This window comes from Rissa tridactyla, chromosome 1 (genome assembly GCF_028500815.1).
Source record: "Rissa tridactyla isolate bRisTri1 chromosome 1, bRisTri1.patW.cur.20221130, whole genome shotgun sequence".
NCBI lineage: Eukaryota > Metazoa > Chordata > Aves > Charadriiformes > Laridae > Rissa > Rissa tridactyla.
In genome coordinates this window covers 167519158-167537389 of record NC_071466.1, presented here as the reverse complement: position 1 = coordinate 167537389, position 18232 = coordinate 167519158, and the positions used below count along the sequence as shown (strand labels likewise).

Below are 18232 nucleotides of genomic sequence, written 5' to 3'. Positions count from 1 at the left end.
ATTGCTTCTGTGACTACGAAGGTTAAAACTGATGCTGGGGTGTTGGTAGCATAAAAAATATATGGGTGTGGTGTGTGGGAGAAAAACTCACCAATGTGTGGGAAAATGGAAGATCTCTACACTGAAGGAAATAAAGTTTAGGTGCCCAGGAAATTTAGCAGCAGTCACGCAAACTCAGGAATGGCTTGCTTGGTATGGCAACTCTGGTACATCATTCCGGAACAGATTTTAAAAGGTAGTTGGAGTTTTACCGGCAGAATTAAGCTTGTCTCCCTTGTTGAAATTTTAATTATTTTTGATAGAAGGAAAGTTTTTCATCTACATGATGAGAGGCACAATGTGTTGTACAATACACGTTTCTTTACTGGTCTCCCTTAAATACCGACTGCACAGTTCCTTCATTTTGCTGTATTCTTTTCCTATTACATTATGACATTCTATTCACTTCCCCATTTTCTCCCCACCAGACTCAGTACTGATGACAGTAGCTATCTGTTGCTAATAACATCACTATCCATTTCCTTCTTGAATAAGGCATTAGTTGTATGGTGAAAGGTTGAAGACAAAGAGGTAAGGAGACTGGAAATCTATACTGAGGAAAAATCCTGTGATCTGAAATACATATTGGTACTACGTTTGTATTTTATTTGTCCTCTAATAATTCGTTCATTCTCCAGGAGTTCTCAAAGATGATTGCTAAAGGATCTAGTATTTCCTATTCAGTTTCTTAAGACTCTTCATCAAACATCACCTAACCTAGATGATTCAGATATTTTAATTAACCAAGAATCTTTAATCTGCTTGCAGTATGATAGCGCTCTCTCTCTTTCTCTTCCTCTCTCTCTAATATCTCAGTGGTCTTCATTAACACTGCATTTCACTAATTCTCGTACTTTGTTCTTTATGCTAAAACTAAAATGAGTTTTATCTGACTTCTAGTGGTGGTCATAACTTTCTTAATATTCCTTTTAGCTATAGTATATTGATAAAACCTTTTCTGAATGTATTCTACTTGTATAGTTAATGAAATGCCATTTTCTCTTCTATTTTTTTTTCCTTTTTGTATTTTGGTTATTTATCTATACTTTCACAATGTATTATCTATTTTCTTTATTTTAGATTGCTTCTATTTTTTTTATCTGATTAATACTTGTTCATATGACTACCTGAGCTTTTCTTATATCATCCAGTCTTTCTTCATAAAGAAAAAAAAAGTCCAAGAATCTTATGTTTATTTCCAGTTATCTGTTATTACCCATTAATCTTTATCTGATATCTCCTTCAGAATACCACAATGGAATTATCTGTAATCAAGCTCCTCTGTACTGCTGTGTCCTTCAAACATCTTTAACTTAGGGAAATCTGTCATTGTTTGAGATTAATTTACCTACTGGTCCAGTTTCCATTTAATTGTTTCTTGTTGGACAATGGTGTTCTAAAGCAGTAATATACACAACTGTATACTGTGTTCCTTTTTAAATTCCTTTTATTCTATTTTTCTTTAATTTTTTAAGAAGTATTCCCATATGAAAGAACTAAGAATAAGCTGTAACTTTCTATAACATATAGGCCACTGGTTCTAAGTCTACCATTACCTTCCATTGCAAAGCTTTCCATTATTTACACACAATGTAAATACATTTATAAACTAATTGTCCTTTGAAGCTTTAGTTTTTCACTCTGAAGAGCAAAAACTCTTAAACTTTGTGCCTCTCTTAACCTTTAAACTTTCTGTTGCTTTTTATGACCTTTACATATTGTCATGTTTTCCATATCTTTCATTAGTTGTGAAGAATAGCATTATACCCACCATTCTATACACAAATATTTCTAATTCTTGAAGATTTTGCATTGTTCTTTTTGGTAAAAAAATCATCTGGAAGGTTTGGGCTTTAAATAAATACAGAGCAAGAACATTGTATCGGCATTACATCTCTTATTTTATGAGTTATTAAAATGTCATGTTTTGTTCTGATTATTAGAATTTTCATCTGTTTTATCAACCTAACTTTCAGATGAAATATTTGCTACTGGTTTCTCATAAACTTGTATTTAGGGCCAAGAGCCAATTCCTTACGTATGTAGTCTCAGAATACAGTCCATCAGTGCTTGTACACCAAGATGAAGGCCAGCGTCTGCACCAGGCAGACTTTTAGCTCAAGCACATTTCACATTAACATTTAACATATTGTTAGAACAGATGGGACTAATTCCAGTCCTCAAGTACCATACTCACAGATATGTACCATGAAATAGTTTCACTTTTAGTGGTGACTGTATATGCAATGGCTTTCAATGTCTGGATTTGGTCCTCTGGGTAAGACTGAGCCCAGGAAACTGATACGTACATTGAACAAGCTCTTTTCTTTCAGACTGCCATAGACTGAACTTCCCAAAGAGGCACGTATAAACCTGATGTCACTAACCTGAATGACAGAGATGAGTGGAAGGACATTCCACTGCATATACCATTTGGATTGTCACCAAGTGTACAGCCTGAAGTCCTGTCTCTGTGTCTTGTATGTACAACTTTATGTGGAACAACGTTTAAATAGAGACAGACAAATATTCCAGAATAACCAGAGAAACCTTCACCCAAAGGTTAACTTCGCAGAACCTAGCAGACAGGCAGATGGACCCATCCCTGTTTATAACTTCAAGATACAACAGTTGAGATGTTTTAGATGAAAACATACTCCTCCCTCCAACTCTCAAGGAATCCACCATGCCCAGGACGTCTTAATGAAGTCAACAGTGTGTTTGGAGATGGGTTCCTTATAAATGACAGAATCACAGAATCGTAGGGTTGGAAGGGACCTCTGGAGATCATCTACTCCAACCCCCCTGCCAGAGCAGGGTCACCTAGAGCAGGATGCACAGGAACGCGTCCAGGTGGGTTTTGAATGTCTCCAGAGATGGAGACTCCACCACCTCTCTGGGCAGCCTGTCCCAGTGCTCTGCCACCCTCAAAGTAAAGAAGTTCCTCCTCATGTTTAGGTGGAACTTCCTATGCTCAAGTTTGTGCCCGTTACCTCTTGTCCTGTCACTGGGCACCACTGAAAAGAGCCTGGCCCCATCTTTCTGACACCCACCCTTTAAGTATTTATAAGTGTTGATAAGGTCCTCCCTCATTCGTCTTTTTTCCAGACTAAAAAGACCCAATATCAGTTGTTCAAGTGGAACGCACAAAAATTCTGTCTTGTTTTTCTTTCCTCTGTTGAGCAATTGTTACTGCCAAAATTTTCATAAAGTCCTATGTCAAATGCAGGATCACTCACCAACCTGCAGTGCCTGTGTTTTTCACACACACACATTACATATAAACATATACAAAAACATATAAAAAAATATAAAAACACGTAAACATATATAAACATATATAAACATGAAGCAGATTCCTCTAAAATCCCTTTCCACTGGGGAACGAGCGCTGCCTCTCCAGATCTGCATGCACTCACACAGGATGATGAAGAATGGTCTGAGACCTCAAGTTAGAAAGACAGTGCAAGCTATTATTTCCACATGTGATATTGAGGAATACATTAATAAACTCTTCTGTCTCTCATCCAGCTTGAGGAATACCATGACAGAAGCATTAACTGGAGCATGTGGAATGGGATTATTTGTCAGACCTGCTGCTATTGCAGGAAGACAGGCACAATCTTCATCTCTGGCACCCACCTGAGCTCTATTTTGCAGTTTTGATAGTAAGAATCCCTACTAGCATGAAAAAGAGGATCTTGAAGCTTCAGGGCTGGATGTTCTGAGGGAAGAGAAAAAGCTTTAATAAAAATACTTTGCATTTCCTTTTCGGTGAACCCTGGGTGGATATTCTAGCCCAAATTGAGCCATTGAAATTTCTGTGTCTACATGATAGTTTAAGGAGATCTAGTAAAAAAATCAATACAGCCTAGACAGTGATTCAGCTGACCTGATGAATCTACTTTAATTTATCCTAAAATAAATACCCTAATAGTTAGTCAGCCAATAAGTTAAATTGCATTCTATGCTCCATTGGCTTTAATGGCTCATTAGGTGCTTCACCTAGTTGCCTACAGATACGAATTTAGAGTTGTTTTAGGTGCTGCAAATGTACATTGCCCAGAATCCAACTGAAGCTCCAGATGGGTTTTCCATACATCCTGTAACATATATTCCAGGCCTACACAGACATCTTAGACATCTTAAGCGATTCCAATACATGGGCAACTGACCTGAGTCCAAAACGTCTACTGATTGGTACGCGTGTAGATGCCTATATTTGAGTTTTAACTCCGCCCTGCTCTATGTCTGGCTAACAGGTTGGACTAAAGGAACAGCTGGCCTACCTCAGGAGCCACAGTCGTAAAGGGCCCCTGAGGTGAAGGAGAGGAAGACTCAGAAGAGGGCAGATTGACAAATAGCTACTTTGCTCAGAGAAGAAGCCAGGGCCATGCTTGCACTGAGAGGAGCTCCACAGTTTCAGTGTCAAGTTCTGTAGATCTGCCATGAAACTAAAAGCAATTAATGGGTTTTACAAGTGAGATACAGAGGAGGGGATTGAAACTCGTGGTTCCAGGCAGATATTCTAAGATTTTTACTAGATATATTGAAGACCTTAAACTGCAGCTTATTCCAGCATAAGTGGGATTCGTATTCCTTCTACTCTGCTAAAAAGGTGGCTTGCTGCACGTCACTGACTGCCACTTTTAAGGTTGCCTTAAACAGTTCTTCATTTCTGGGTAAACTACACACAGACAATGCTCCCTAAATGTTCTTACGCTTCAGATGATGCATGAGTGCCCTGATGAGTCCCTCCGGTAGCCATTATGGGTCTGGAGAGCTCAGAGCCTGGATGTTGCAAAGGCTGACCTGCTCTCCTAAGCGCGTTAGGCGTTGGCTTCTGAAAGTCACTAAAGTCACTATACACTAGAACCCTTGTCAAACGTTGGCCTCTTTTTCATCATCTGCAGCATGGCTAATTTAAGAAAGGTGTTGGCAGACTGACTCACTCTTTCAAGCTTTCATCTAATGCCCAAATCATCAATCTCTGCACAAAGTATTTTTGGATAAAAGCTGTGGTGGTCTCTACAAGTGCAGGCCTTGGAGCCAATGCACATAGAGAAATTCGTTCAAGTGCATTTCACTTTAAAGAAATAAAGTTGCTTCTGTCCTTTATACTTGATACAGAGTTTAACATCCTCCAGAGAGATTAAAGGCAAGAAGAATTACTAGGTATTCCAGGACAGCAAATCCCAGGAACAACACCTGAGAGAGGATAGTCTCCAGATAAACTTCAGATGACTAATAAACATCTAGACCTAGTAAAAAATGAAAGAAAAGAAACAAAGAAAGAAAGAGAGAAGAAAAAGAAAAGTCTTAACTCAAAACTTAACTCAAAACTAAATCCAAAACAGCCAGCTAAAGGGAATTGAGAAGGTAGTCCATGCCTAGCACTGTGAAACCAGTTAAATACTTTTGCAGGTAAGTTCACAGGATGAATATAAATACAGAAAATTACTAGAAGGAAAAGAAATGCATATGCAACTAAGATACTAGGTGGAAACTCAAGACGTCTATATTCAGCTCCTAGACATGTCACAAACTCTGTGACCTACAACATTTAAGATTCATTTCAGGTTCATAAGCATCAGGACTCTAGAGTCACCTTAGATGGTCGGTGGTATCCCACCTGAACTCCAGCTGCTAATCATGAAGGGTCTGGCTGTCTCTGATCCTCAGTAATATCTGTCAGCCCTGTCTGGATCTCCTGGATTCCCTACAGCATCTCAGTTGGATCTAGATACCTATGTTTAAGCAACTGGATTGATCTCAAACATAACGTCCGCAGCTATCTTAAGAACTAGTGCCTCTTATCTCAAACGTATAAGTAGTTTTAAATTCCACCATGCAGTCACTCTATGCCTCAGTTTCCCAACAGTGAAAAAGAGAGAATGAAAAAAAAAAATACTTAGGCAATACTCAGATCCTCAGGCAATGCAAGCCATTTAAGTACTTGAAGGGGTAGAGGTGCACGTCTGTAAGTTCACAGCAGCAATGCAAGTCTAATGTCTAATGGCATTTCAGGTTATTAACTGTTATTAGTGAACAATATTTTGGAATGTCAAAAAACATGATAAAATGCTTCATATTTTTCTGTTAACTCATTTTAGTTGTGTGGTTCATGTTTCTCTCATACAGTGTTTTATAAATCTTTAAAAGAGATATTAGCTTCATCAAATTGCAATATTAAGCAAGTGATAAAATTTCAGAATATCTTAAACGATTAGAACAACCTATAAATAGATAGGCATATGCAGTCCTTAATCAGAACTAGTCCCCACTGGGCAGTGATTTGATTGAGCTGCTTTTATCTCTGTGAATCCAGAATGGTGTCTTTGATGAGCTCCAGAGTTGTAGAAAGCTGCATGCAAAGATCTAGTGACCTCGCACATTTATATATTTTCATCTTTTTCTCTGCAATTTAACTTTTTTTCTCAGCATACTAAGTCATGTAGGCCTGCAAGCATTCATAAAGATTATAGCTTGTCCCAGGGATATCCATGGGACCTATGCATCAAAAAGATGTTCACCGATTCATCAGGTTTCCTTATCGTTTATATATAGTTCATATACTGCAATTTCTGACTGATCTAATTGTTTTCTTGTGCTTTAGAATTAGTTTAACTGCAAAATAGCCTTCACATTATGAAGCTGCAGTATCATCTGCATCTTCAAATATAGAGTCTCTCTGCACAAAGTTACTATAAATTTTTATATCTGAAGGACACTGCAGCCTATTACACAATAAATTATAAAAGTTAATAATAATGTAATAATGATATATATATATACACACACACACTTACGTATTCAGGTATGAATCTACTCCTACAAGCACACATGAACCAAGTCTTGGGACTGAATCTGCCTTGGGCCTACTACATAATATGCAAGTGTCATTCCTACACAACACTAATAGTAGGTAGGAATTGCACTTGCTATATGCGCAAACATGCTGTAAGTAGAAGTAAAGTAGTTCACGAAAACACAACTAAGTTTTTAGAATTATGTTTCAACATATTTTTAAAATGTATATATTGATGAACTATCGAAAAATATTCATACTGTAAAGTTAATAGGAAACAGGCTATTACTTACTATAAAGTCCACACACTTCAGCTGACATAAACAAATCTTCCTAATTCTAAGTATAGTCTAGTGAATAACTTTCCTAATTCCCAAGGGGAACTAAACACAAGGGGTTAATTTCTATGATCTAACAAATGATTGACCATGAAACCTTTTTATCTGTAGCCCACCTTTTTACTAGAATGCTAATTTAATTAATAGAATTTTGCTGTTGAGAACAGTATAAATAGAACATATTTGTTCTCGGATATACATTATTCCATGGACATTACTTATATCATTGTGATACTCCCTCTCCTGTTCTGAACAGCTAGTAAGACCTGTACTACTAAATCATACTTAATAGGAGTGTGATGGTTGTTGCTTAGGCAACAACAGAATGAATAAATGCAGGTCAGAATGTGCTTCCAGAAAAACAAAAGCAGGAATATGGTACAGAAGGAAGAACAAATATGTCTAACTGATTTTTACTGCATTGAAGTATTAGAGTTCTTCAATGTAAAGTAGCTAACCTATCTGAAACACTTAATTTAGTAGAATTGTAAAATACAGCTTAATATGTAAACCACTTTAATAAAGGTAAAGCAGTTCTCTCATCTTAAAGGAAGATTACAACATATTTAAGTTTGGAGTAATCTGAATTTTTCTCTTAGCATAGCAGGTCTTTCTTCTCTCATTTTCCTATATGCTTCCCAAGTTTAATTTTCTCTTTAAAATTTTGACTAGAATGGAAAATATTTTAAAAAACACTTCATTTAAATTTTCAGGAGAGGCTTTCCTTACATAATGCTGATGTATTCAAAAGAATAATAAATAAAGAAATTTGTGTTTGCTGATCATTTTTGTTTCCCATACAATATGGGAATTACTCAATTTCTGGTACAAACAAAAACTGAAATATGTAACAGCATGATGAACAGTGTGAAATCAATACATTATGAATTATTAAGTTACCGAAATTATACATTTTTTTTATTACGAGGCAATTTTCCAACTTTTTGCTTAATCATTGGATTTAAGAGTCTAATCTTCCATTCACATATGCATGCTACCCCAATTAGTATTAAGAGTAATTATGTATTTTACCTGTGATATATATTTAAGAACAAACCACTTCAGAAGAGGCTTAAATTAAAATGACCGGAGAACATTAGGTAACACACAAATGTGCAGGCATAACTTAATCTGTCTGATATCTGAAAAGTTTGATTTATGTATTGAAGAATAGAATCTTGTATACCATTTGTATGCTTACATAAGTATACTAATAAGCGAAGTAGGAGATGAAAGTCTTATAAATTCCCCCAGAACGTGGTTCGGGCACCTCCACAGCCAGGGGATGAGTGGGAAACCCTCCAGGGCAGTTTCTTTGGCTCCTTGTGCTCCTCATTTACCTGCGGTGGGTGCACCTCTGTGCATTTATTATGCCACCTACAGCTTCTTGTGAACAATTTCCTTCTGTAATCTCTTTAGGACTAAACAATCACCTACTTATGTAACTATCACTACAACATATATAAGAATATGTACTCACATTTTGGGAAACTGTAGCTTAAAACCCATTTTGGAATTTTTTTATTTTTTTTTTTACAGTTCTGGGCTGACAGCACACCCTTGCAGCTTTATTTTCAAGAATATTTAAAGGTAAAGATTCTAATGATTTTTACTGATATAAGCAAAAGATCACACGGCAGCCATGTAAAAACAGGAAGAAATCTCTACACTATTATAATGTGGAAATGGCAGAGATCTGTGCCTTAATTTTCCGATTAGTAACCCAAAGGCATATAATGATATTAGCAAAAGAAATTAAATAGGAAAAACACAACTCATGTGATGATTTTATAGTCATAATATTCATGCTGTTTCACTTCTGTTTCTTATATGCCAGGTGTAAGTTATGAAAAGTTAGAACCGTTCCGAGATATATATGGTTCCTAAAAATATCTTTAAAAGAGGTGATGAATAATATTTTAAGCTCTGGTGTTTTATAAGGAATGTAGTCAGGATTTTTGCAAGAGGTTCAAGGAATGGGAATACTGAAGCAGGTAGAAAAGTGATTATATAACAATCTTACGAGTAAGCTTCTCTCTTTACTGCTCTTTACTGTCAATATTAATTTCAACAGAAAGTTTGTGCATGACAGGTCGCTGTTGCTTTCCACCACATGGTAATACTGCAAATCCTGAAGCACATAAAATTTTATTTCATCCATATGTTCCTGATAAACGCCTAAAGCTAAAACATCAGCACGGAACTATTAAAAGGAATGCGTTACTTTTTGACACAGGGCATAAGTTTCAACAAGTGAATCCCACAGCCTGGTTATCTAAGATGCAAAAACATTTAACAGAGACAGCCAGAATCACTTGCACAGAGAGCACACTTCATTAAATAATTTTCTGTTATTAAAATACCTCTCATGGCCAGAATGGCATCGCATGTTATTTAAGTATTATTACAATGATGTTAATGTTTAAATAAAAGTAATAATGTAACGTATTGCAGGTAGGGGTGTTTACAGCTTTTAGATACCGTGCAAATCCTGCAATGGATTAAAAAGAACTGTGCGTTTTTCTTTTCTAAGCTGAAGATTGGTGAGGGGGAGAAAGAACGTTAATATTTGTTTTTTCTTTTACCATGTTTCCGGCTAGAATATTTTGTAATGTGTTCAGTTCAGAAGTTTATACAAGGACAGCTTACATATTAATTCAGCTAGACACAGAAAAGTGAAACACTAAACAGATCTTCCTAGTGCAATGCAGAAACAGCTCAAAGGTTTTTATGAGCACGTAAGAGACAGACAAAAAAGGCAGCTACAGTGTATATACACAGCTATGCACAGAAGATTTCTTACCATAAATTGCACATTGTCAAATCCATTAGCCAGCAAGTGGTTTTCATACTGAGGTAGCCCAATATTTTCCAACCATTGTCCCACTGTCTGGACAGGGCATCGGGGTCCTGTAGGAGGGTGAAGAGGGAGGCGTTTAAGCAACGAATAACCATCCACTGGATAATAGCGGTAGTCCTGGGCTGAGAGGTGGCATTGCCACATCGTGTTCCTGGGAAAGTTGGTATCAAAGGAGCCCGCCAGCTTGACAGATTAATGTTTTCAGCAAGCAGAAAAGTCAGAAGTAAAACATAGTTTACAGGGCAGTATATAGCGTAAGATCTGATCCTAGCTCTACATTTCTTAGTTATTAATCTTTACTACAGACCAGTACGTCATACAGTAGAAAAAAAAAAAAAAAAGCATATCAAGCTGTCAGCTAAGCTGTTCTCCGTTATATGTGATTGTTGGAATACTCCACAATGAGCAATGCACTGCCAGCAGCAAGAATTCTTTTTATCAAGTACTCCTACACTCATCAGTATGCAGCTCCATGCTTCTTGCTCCCCCTCGCTCGCTCCCCTTCATTACCCAGCCTAGGCTACACCTCGCATTTTCAATAATAGCCATCAGATAAGGCAGATTTTTTTTTTGTCTGCAAGCTGTAAGCCTGCTGCTGCTGCTTCCTCCTACACACCCATCCAAGCGTCAATCTTGAATGATGAGAGCAGTCAAAACAAATGCAGAAAATAGCAAGATTCAAAAGCAAGCTAGAGCACTCAAACCTGAATAGAATCTTCAGACCAGTTACGCTTTACATATCTGTTTGTTGTAGATTTTTACGTTTCACAAGACATTAAGAAATGCAATACATAATCCATAGCCTATGGCACGGTTTACTATGCCTTCCCCTTTCCCCTTTTAATACAAGAAATGCAGTGGTCTGCATCTCTGCTTATATAATAGCAAACCCCTTTAATGACTCGATAATGAATACATTTCACAGTTTCTTTCCTGTAGTACAGCAAAAGACATAAACGGCACAACAATTTTAGTCAAAGTAATTAGATTATCTGCATGATTTCTTCAACCGTAAAATATTATGAGACACAAGAAAACCTTCATGCCAACATATAATTCAACTTGAAAAGGTCACCATTTCAAATGAAGAATTAAAAGAATATTTTTACTAAATAAAATTCTAAGTTTATATCCTTTTCTTACAAAAATGTGAATGATAGCTGGCAGACGTATAAAATTCGCATGATTTCTGGAGAGGATGTATATTTTATCAAATATAAATGGAAAAAATTAATAAAAAGAGATGAATTTAAAATGAAAGCAAAGTTCATTTTCTGCACAAGAAACCAAATACCTCATGATGTATTTTCCATCAATGTTCCATTTTTGAGACAGTTTCTCTCAAGATGGAAATATTTTACACCTTTGTTCTGAGAGAAATATTTACTAAACTTTTGCTTCTCATAACAGGATCAAAGGATTTAGCAAAAAAGGCAGAAAATGGGTATATTCAGGGTACAATCCTAAGAAGAATCCGGTCCAACAGAACTTCATTTATTAAGAACATTAATTACTTCTCTTTGTTTTTTTTTATCCACTGTGAATCTCAAACAATGGTCATCTCTAAGGAGGAACTTAATTTCAGTCATAAGGAAATTATAGATATCTGTCAAGGGCATCATTTGAGATTGATGATACCATGGCAGAGAACTCTCTCATAGAAATCCAAACCTACAGTCTGACCGACACATTATAATACAAAGTCTCTGCAACTGACATGCAGAAGGTCCCCGAGCCATCGCAGAACAGACTCTAAACTTAGCTGGATATTTAAAATTAACAACACCATAAGAGTTTCCACTCCAACCTGAGTAGTCCTTGGACTAAACCTGGATGACCCGTCACTCTAATATTGCTGCTTGGATTTGTGGAACTTCTCATGCCAACAGAAGTTCATAATGGTTTTGTAGAATAATTTTAGTTGAGCCATAGAAGATCTTTCACGAGGTTGGAAAGTTGCCTAAGACAGGTCTGTTATGAGATCTTACATGACTCCAGGTCTTCCTACTGATTTGATACACTACTACATGAAGCATGAATGGTTTGTTAGGTCTCTCAAAAAAGTACTGAAGGCTTATCAGGTGCTGGTAGATCTGTAATTGCTGAAGAAACTTTTAGGAGTTTTCTCAAGTGTTTAAATAACAATAGCATGTGAATATATGCAATATAGAGCACGTGGTTTTGGTAAGAGTACAGCGTGCACAAATAGCTAAACGTACTTCAAACAGATTAATGGACAATTTATTTTTTCTCAGAGAAAGCAGATATACCAAACTAAAAGGAATCTAGGTCTCGTGAGATACGAGTGCATTTGTTCATGCCTGTCTGTAAATCTTCCCTGTTTTCCAGAGTTTCTTCTACTGTGAATCAATATCTTTGTACATAGACGGAGCATAATCCCTTCAGGGTTGTGCCCAGCCAGTTGCAAGGTTGTAAGAAGGAGGGTAGGCTATGTTGAGTTGAAATATAGTGGACTTCCCTCGGGTAAGCAAATTTGAAAGGCTGGGCAATCTCTTCAAAGAAGAAATTAACAACAAAATTATCTTATGCAAGATGAGAATTAAATCCTTGCTGAATTTTTTTGTTATTTGACTGAGAAATCATGAATTCATTTGAAAAGGGCTCCTGACTTTGCCTTCTTTCCCCCATAAGCAGAAAAAATTATATTGGAAAGACACGTAGTGAAGCATAATCCCACTCTTTGAAAGGATTATGCATGATTAACTCCTGTATTTCCCATACACACATAGACATAAATGTCTCCACATCTGGTGTCCCCCACCAAAAAAAATCTTCTGCCCACAATAAGGCACAGCCAGTAATCAATATACCAGTTTTCATGGTCAAACTGCTTCTTCCTTACCTTACTATAAACAGCATGGAAGTTAGGCTGCCAGCGATGAGAAGTGCTTGGCTCAATGCCTAGCAACAGTGTAGGCAAAATTCAGTTTTTGAGCGGCTCCCCAGACACATTTCCTCATGTAGCTGTTGGTACTGTGTCTACCTCCATTGCCCCAGCACTGGATGATTATAGTACTGCTGGTCCCACTGCACACTCTCCTCCAACTCTGACCCCTGCCAGTATAACTACGTTTGAGCCCACCAAAACAATATAAGATTCTGCAGCAACGGGAAAGAAAATAAGGAGAAACACAGTCAGCTTGCTGCCTTGTCCTCATCCCTGATTATTGTCTCATTGCTAAAGTATCCTTTTATCTGCAAGACTTTTTTTCCCTCCTTCTTCCGCCAAAGGTAGTAGCAAGGCAAAGGCAGGCACAGAGCAGAGCCAGGATTGTGGGGATTAGGGTGAAGTCTTTCATTATGGGAACTTGCAGCTCTCTAGATCTCCTTGTTCTTTGCAAGTCCAGGAGACTTATCTCAGGGGGGGCTGCTTGGAATGTTTTTCCGAGCCAGTGCAAGTGGAACCTGGAGCAGGTGCTATTTCTTTGAGGCTAGAAGGCTATCTCTTCATTTTCCTAGTCTATGATTCAGTGCCAGCCCCACCAGTGTGCTGCTGCAGGCAGCGCCTACTTTGCCTATGCCTAAAGCTGGTCCAGATATTGAAAAATGTCATGCAGACTGTACAAGATGGTCTCACCTGCAACACATTTACATGCTACTGTGCTTCCCTATGATTTCAAAGAACATAAATCCCATGCTAATCCTTCTGTGATACCACAATCAAAAAAGATGTACCTATTCCTGAATCGGAAAACTGATGCATAAGTCTCTCACAGGGATAGCAATACTTAGTTCTTTCTTCTCCAAGGCAATAGAAGAAGCACATTGAAGTGATGTCTGCAAGAAAGATACCATCTGGTACGCTATACGGTAATTTCTACAAGACGTCTCGTTCCCAATGAGACTCAGAATATCTTTATTGTGGGGTTTGAAATTGACTGAATCTGTGATATCAGACAGCACATGATTTCAAACATGGTGTGAGGCAGATTTAGTCTAAATACAAAATAATTTAAGGTCTCCTCTATTTTATTGTCTGTACTGTTAACAATGTGGATTTTTCTTTCTTTATTTCTCTTTCTTTATTTTTCAAATGAGGAAAAGAAAGAAATGCAGTGATTATTTGTAGAGGAGGCGTCCCCCCAGTCATCATGAATAGATTATTAGAAAACATATTCTTTGGTAGGTTGATAGCTGTCGAATATTGCTAAACACTTGTGGTGTTAAGGAATCAAAACCTGGAGAATTTTAGTAGCTACTGACCAAGACATTTCTGAGTGGAGACTATACCACCATATGAAAGGATGAATGTTTTAACTAAGCTGGCAGCCAGTTTAGCAGAGGTGGAGAAGAAATTGATGCTAGAGTAAGTACTGTAAATTTTTTTCTTTAATTTAAGCTTTCAGTCTTTTCCAACACTAAATGGGGTATCATTTTCCCACTTGTATTTATGATTTCAGCTGGATAAAAAAGTTATTTCTCGACATTGCGACAGCACTTGTGCGAAAGCAGAGTTAGCGTAACTGGGTGTTCTAGTCAATGAACTAATCTAACGACATGTATTCCTGGAGAGGAGATAAGAATAGCTAGGAACAGGATGCTGTATGAGAAAAAACTATGCCTAACATCCAGCAGACCAATATAATTAAAGTTTATTATGGGAGAAGTACAGCAGGTTCCAAGAAGTGTATGCAAGGTTCTGCTTTAATCTTAAGGATTTCAGTTATGTTATTAGGCTACTCAAAACTCTTAGATTTTAAATGATCTTATTCATAAAACTCTGAAAAACCTGGATGCTATACATAAAATATGTAACTTCTGTCAGCAGCCTAGCTCTTTGGATGATGATGCCACTTCGGATGATCGTGCTTGGTGATGCTGAATATTTTCCTGAAAGTACTTTTAAAGACATTTTTCATGGCATATACAGAAACAAAACAAAATCAATAGAAACAGCTTGATTTTAAATAACACTATCTAGTATTTATAATCTAAAGGTTACTTTCTATTGCTTATGTGTGGCTCAGAATGCACAAAAATAATTCTCAGACCACAGCTAATGCAAGCTAATGGAACAACCCTCATTGACTAGCAAAATCATCCTCACAGTTATTCTCTGATTTTTATACCAATATTTATTATAACTCTACATTACCACTATGTAAGTACAATAACTGTATCTATAATAACTATAACTACAAAGTCAACAAAGACAATTCATTTTACTTGACAGATGATTTGTCAACTGTACTTTGTGAACCCCAACGGCCTTTCTATGAGTTCGTGTTTCTGACTGTTGATGTATTATAAGGAACAGCTCAGTTGAAGTACTCCACTCCATCATGAAACGTATATTTATTACAGACACTTCAAAGTTAGGATATTTTTCATGTTCAGTTGATTGCTTTGGCAACTTCGATTTAGTCTCCTTCAGAACCCATGCTGGTCGGTGAGTGAGGGACAGAACTTATTGGAAAATTAAAAGATCTATTTTCTAGAGCATGGCCACTGGACTAGGACTCAGGCCACCTTGTTCTATTGAAGACTGTCATTACTATGATGCTGAGCAATATATACATGGTATATGGTAACATGTATCATCATACAGCAAGACTGAGATGCAGTTAGTCTTTCTATATTCTTATTTTGTATTTTAAATGAATAAGTTTGGGGGGATAATTTATTTCTAAAGAAAACAGGAAAATCACACCGTATTATATAGCATCGTAATAGCCATGACTTCAGTCAGATTTAAATCTTTCGCCCACAGAACAGAAATACAAGATGCAACCTGCTGAATTGCAAGAATTAGTTAAGAACAGATGGATGTTTCACTGTGAGACCACAGGATTGACTGCATTGGATCACACCACAGCTTCATCTAGCTTCAGCCATTCACCAGCTTCATTCACAGTGGCTACTACTAGATGCCTACAGAAGAGCATAAGAATAAGACGGACATGCAGTGATCCTTTCCTAGCACTCTCCCAGTTTCCAGCAATTTGCAGATCAAAGCCTTTCTGAAAGAGAAATGTCATTATGCTTAATAGTCCTTCATGGATTTTTGTGCCATAGTTTTATCTAATTTTGGAGGAAAAGTAGACATTTTGGTGGTTGATTAAACATGCTGGGAGAAAGAGGATTGCAGGCAGAGCTGGATTCATCTTCCACCCTCCCTCTGTAACTCTGTTCAATGGGAAATGGAGGAGATGGAGGGAATGTGATTCTTTGCCTTTTGGATGCCACCACAAGGGTAATAGGTTACTGTAACCTTGTATTGCACTCTGTAAAGATACAGTTAAGATGCAATTAGAATTTAGCTGCTTTTTCCCCCTCTTCATGAGCACTGAAGGAGCTCCTACTGCTGAAGGCAGTGGTAAGCAGGTGATCTGAAGCCAAATCTCAGTGGATCCCCACTACACTATGAAATTATTCTATCTAATACAAATTCCTTTGGCAGGACAAAGTGCTTTCAGTTGCCTGTCATTTTTTCAGGAATCGTATTCACATCCAACATGTAAATGTACATCCTTATTCTGGCTTCAATAACGTTTTCTGAAAAAAAGGAGTTAGTTTCTTAGAGCAATTTCTGTGCTTGCCTGAGGAACTTTTACAGGATAATAGTAACACTACACTTACCACCTATGAGTAATCATTTTCACTGGTTTTGTCTAGCAGGAAAAAGAAACTTGAAAATTTACATGACACCATGACCAATCAAAATATTTTGTTTAGTTCAGTGAAGGTTTTAGACTACCATGAAAAACTACAATACTAACTGTATATATATAAATGTATAATACATAGTCTTGCTAAAAATACAATGCAAGCCCAACCCTTTATGCTATAATTCCTGGCACCATAAAAACAAATTTATGTAATTTCAAATTTGAGCAAATCTTTGTACAGCTCTGAGCTAAGCAGCACTGGACTACCAAACAAGCAGAACGGTTAACAGAGATATATTTGAAGAAACTGTTCAAAAAAGGTTTGGCAGAATACACTCCACGGAGATATCTCAAGAAGTTAAATACAGCCATGGAATAAATGGCAGCCATAATTTCATAGATTTGGTAACTGCTGCGAGGTCCTGTGGAGAGCTGTGGAAACAAGAGACCTGTACTGACACTGCAGTAAACTGTCATATCTTTGAAATTACGAATCTTGAAAGATTACAAGATGTAATGTTAAGGTTTTCTCCTGGAGGTATTTTTCAAATCAGATTCCACCTGAGACAGTGTAGCACTTTGTCTTCTGTTTTCTTTTGCCTAGTTGGGCTCAGAGGCTCCCTTGCCCCTGATGCACCATATTTTAGAGTGATCTCCTCCTTTGAACCGATCAGGCGAATTCCCTTCTCTCCTTCCTGTTCTTTCTAGCTTCATTTTATAATTCCTTTACTTTTATCTTACTTCTACTTATTCTCTTTGTAAGTTACGATCATTTGCTCTTTTGTCATCCTTCATCTGCAGCTACAACAATCTGTTGTTTTACATCTACCTCTTTCCTTTTACTTATTTTTTTTCTCCCACTTCCCCTTTCAAGCCTTTTAGAACAAGTAAAAATATTCATTTAAAAATTAAATTACTGATCTGAGATTAAATTATCCCCTGAGATTTGTCTAGAGTTGAGACTAGGTTGGATTTAGGTATTTGAAGTAATTCTAACTTAACTTCACCAGTTTTATAGATTAGATACAGGACAACATCTGCTACATGCATTAGCTCTTCAACATTTACCACCAGCTAATTGTAAAGATGATACTCTAAATCTGTACTGGACAAAATATGTTTAAATGGGAGCAAACTTAACTTGAAGCTCTTTACTAAAGAATAACACTGAACTACCCCTTACCTATTTTTTTCTTAGAATACTCAAAATCTCAGAAAATAATAATATATAAATCAATCAGACACAATTTACCACATTTCACTAATATGATAAGACAAAAATCATAATAATGAGTAAAAACCAGAGGTGTCAGGGCCCTGAGGGCACCAATGGAGTCTTGGTGTCCATCCCCAACATCTTCTCAGGCCTCCCCCCACCCTGTCCATGGCCCAGGACCCCATTTCAGTTCAGCCTGGGGCCATCAGTCCCTGCCCCAGCAATGCCACAGCAGTGCCAGTCTCCGGGTCCTGCTTCTGGTCCTACCTAATGGATGGATGCTGGACCTACACTGCAGGTAGTTTGTCTCCTGGATGGACCCCTCAGACATACACAGGGGCT

General features: G+C 37.3%; 1 protein-coding gene across 1 annotated transcript in view; it reads right to left on the bottom strand.

The window, feature by feature from the left end:
* The window catches only part of ANKS1B (ankyrin repeat and sterile alpha motif domain containing 1B), a 449659-nt gene that overhangs the window by 187948 nt on the left and 243479 nt on the right, over positions 1-18232 (bottom strand). Inside the window, exon 15 of the mRNA XM_054199351.1 lies at positions 9989-10095. Within this exon, the coding sequence (XP_054055326.1) occupies positions 9989-10095 (107 nt within the window). The remainder of the gene's footprint in view (positions 1-9988; positions 10096-18232) is intronic.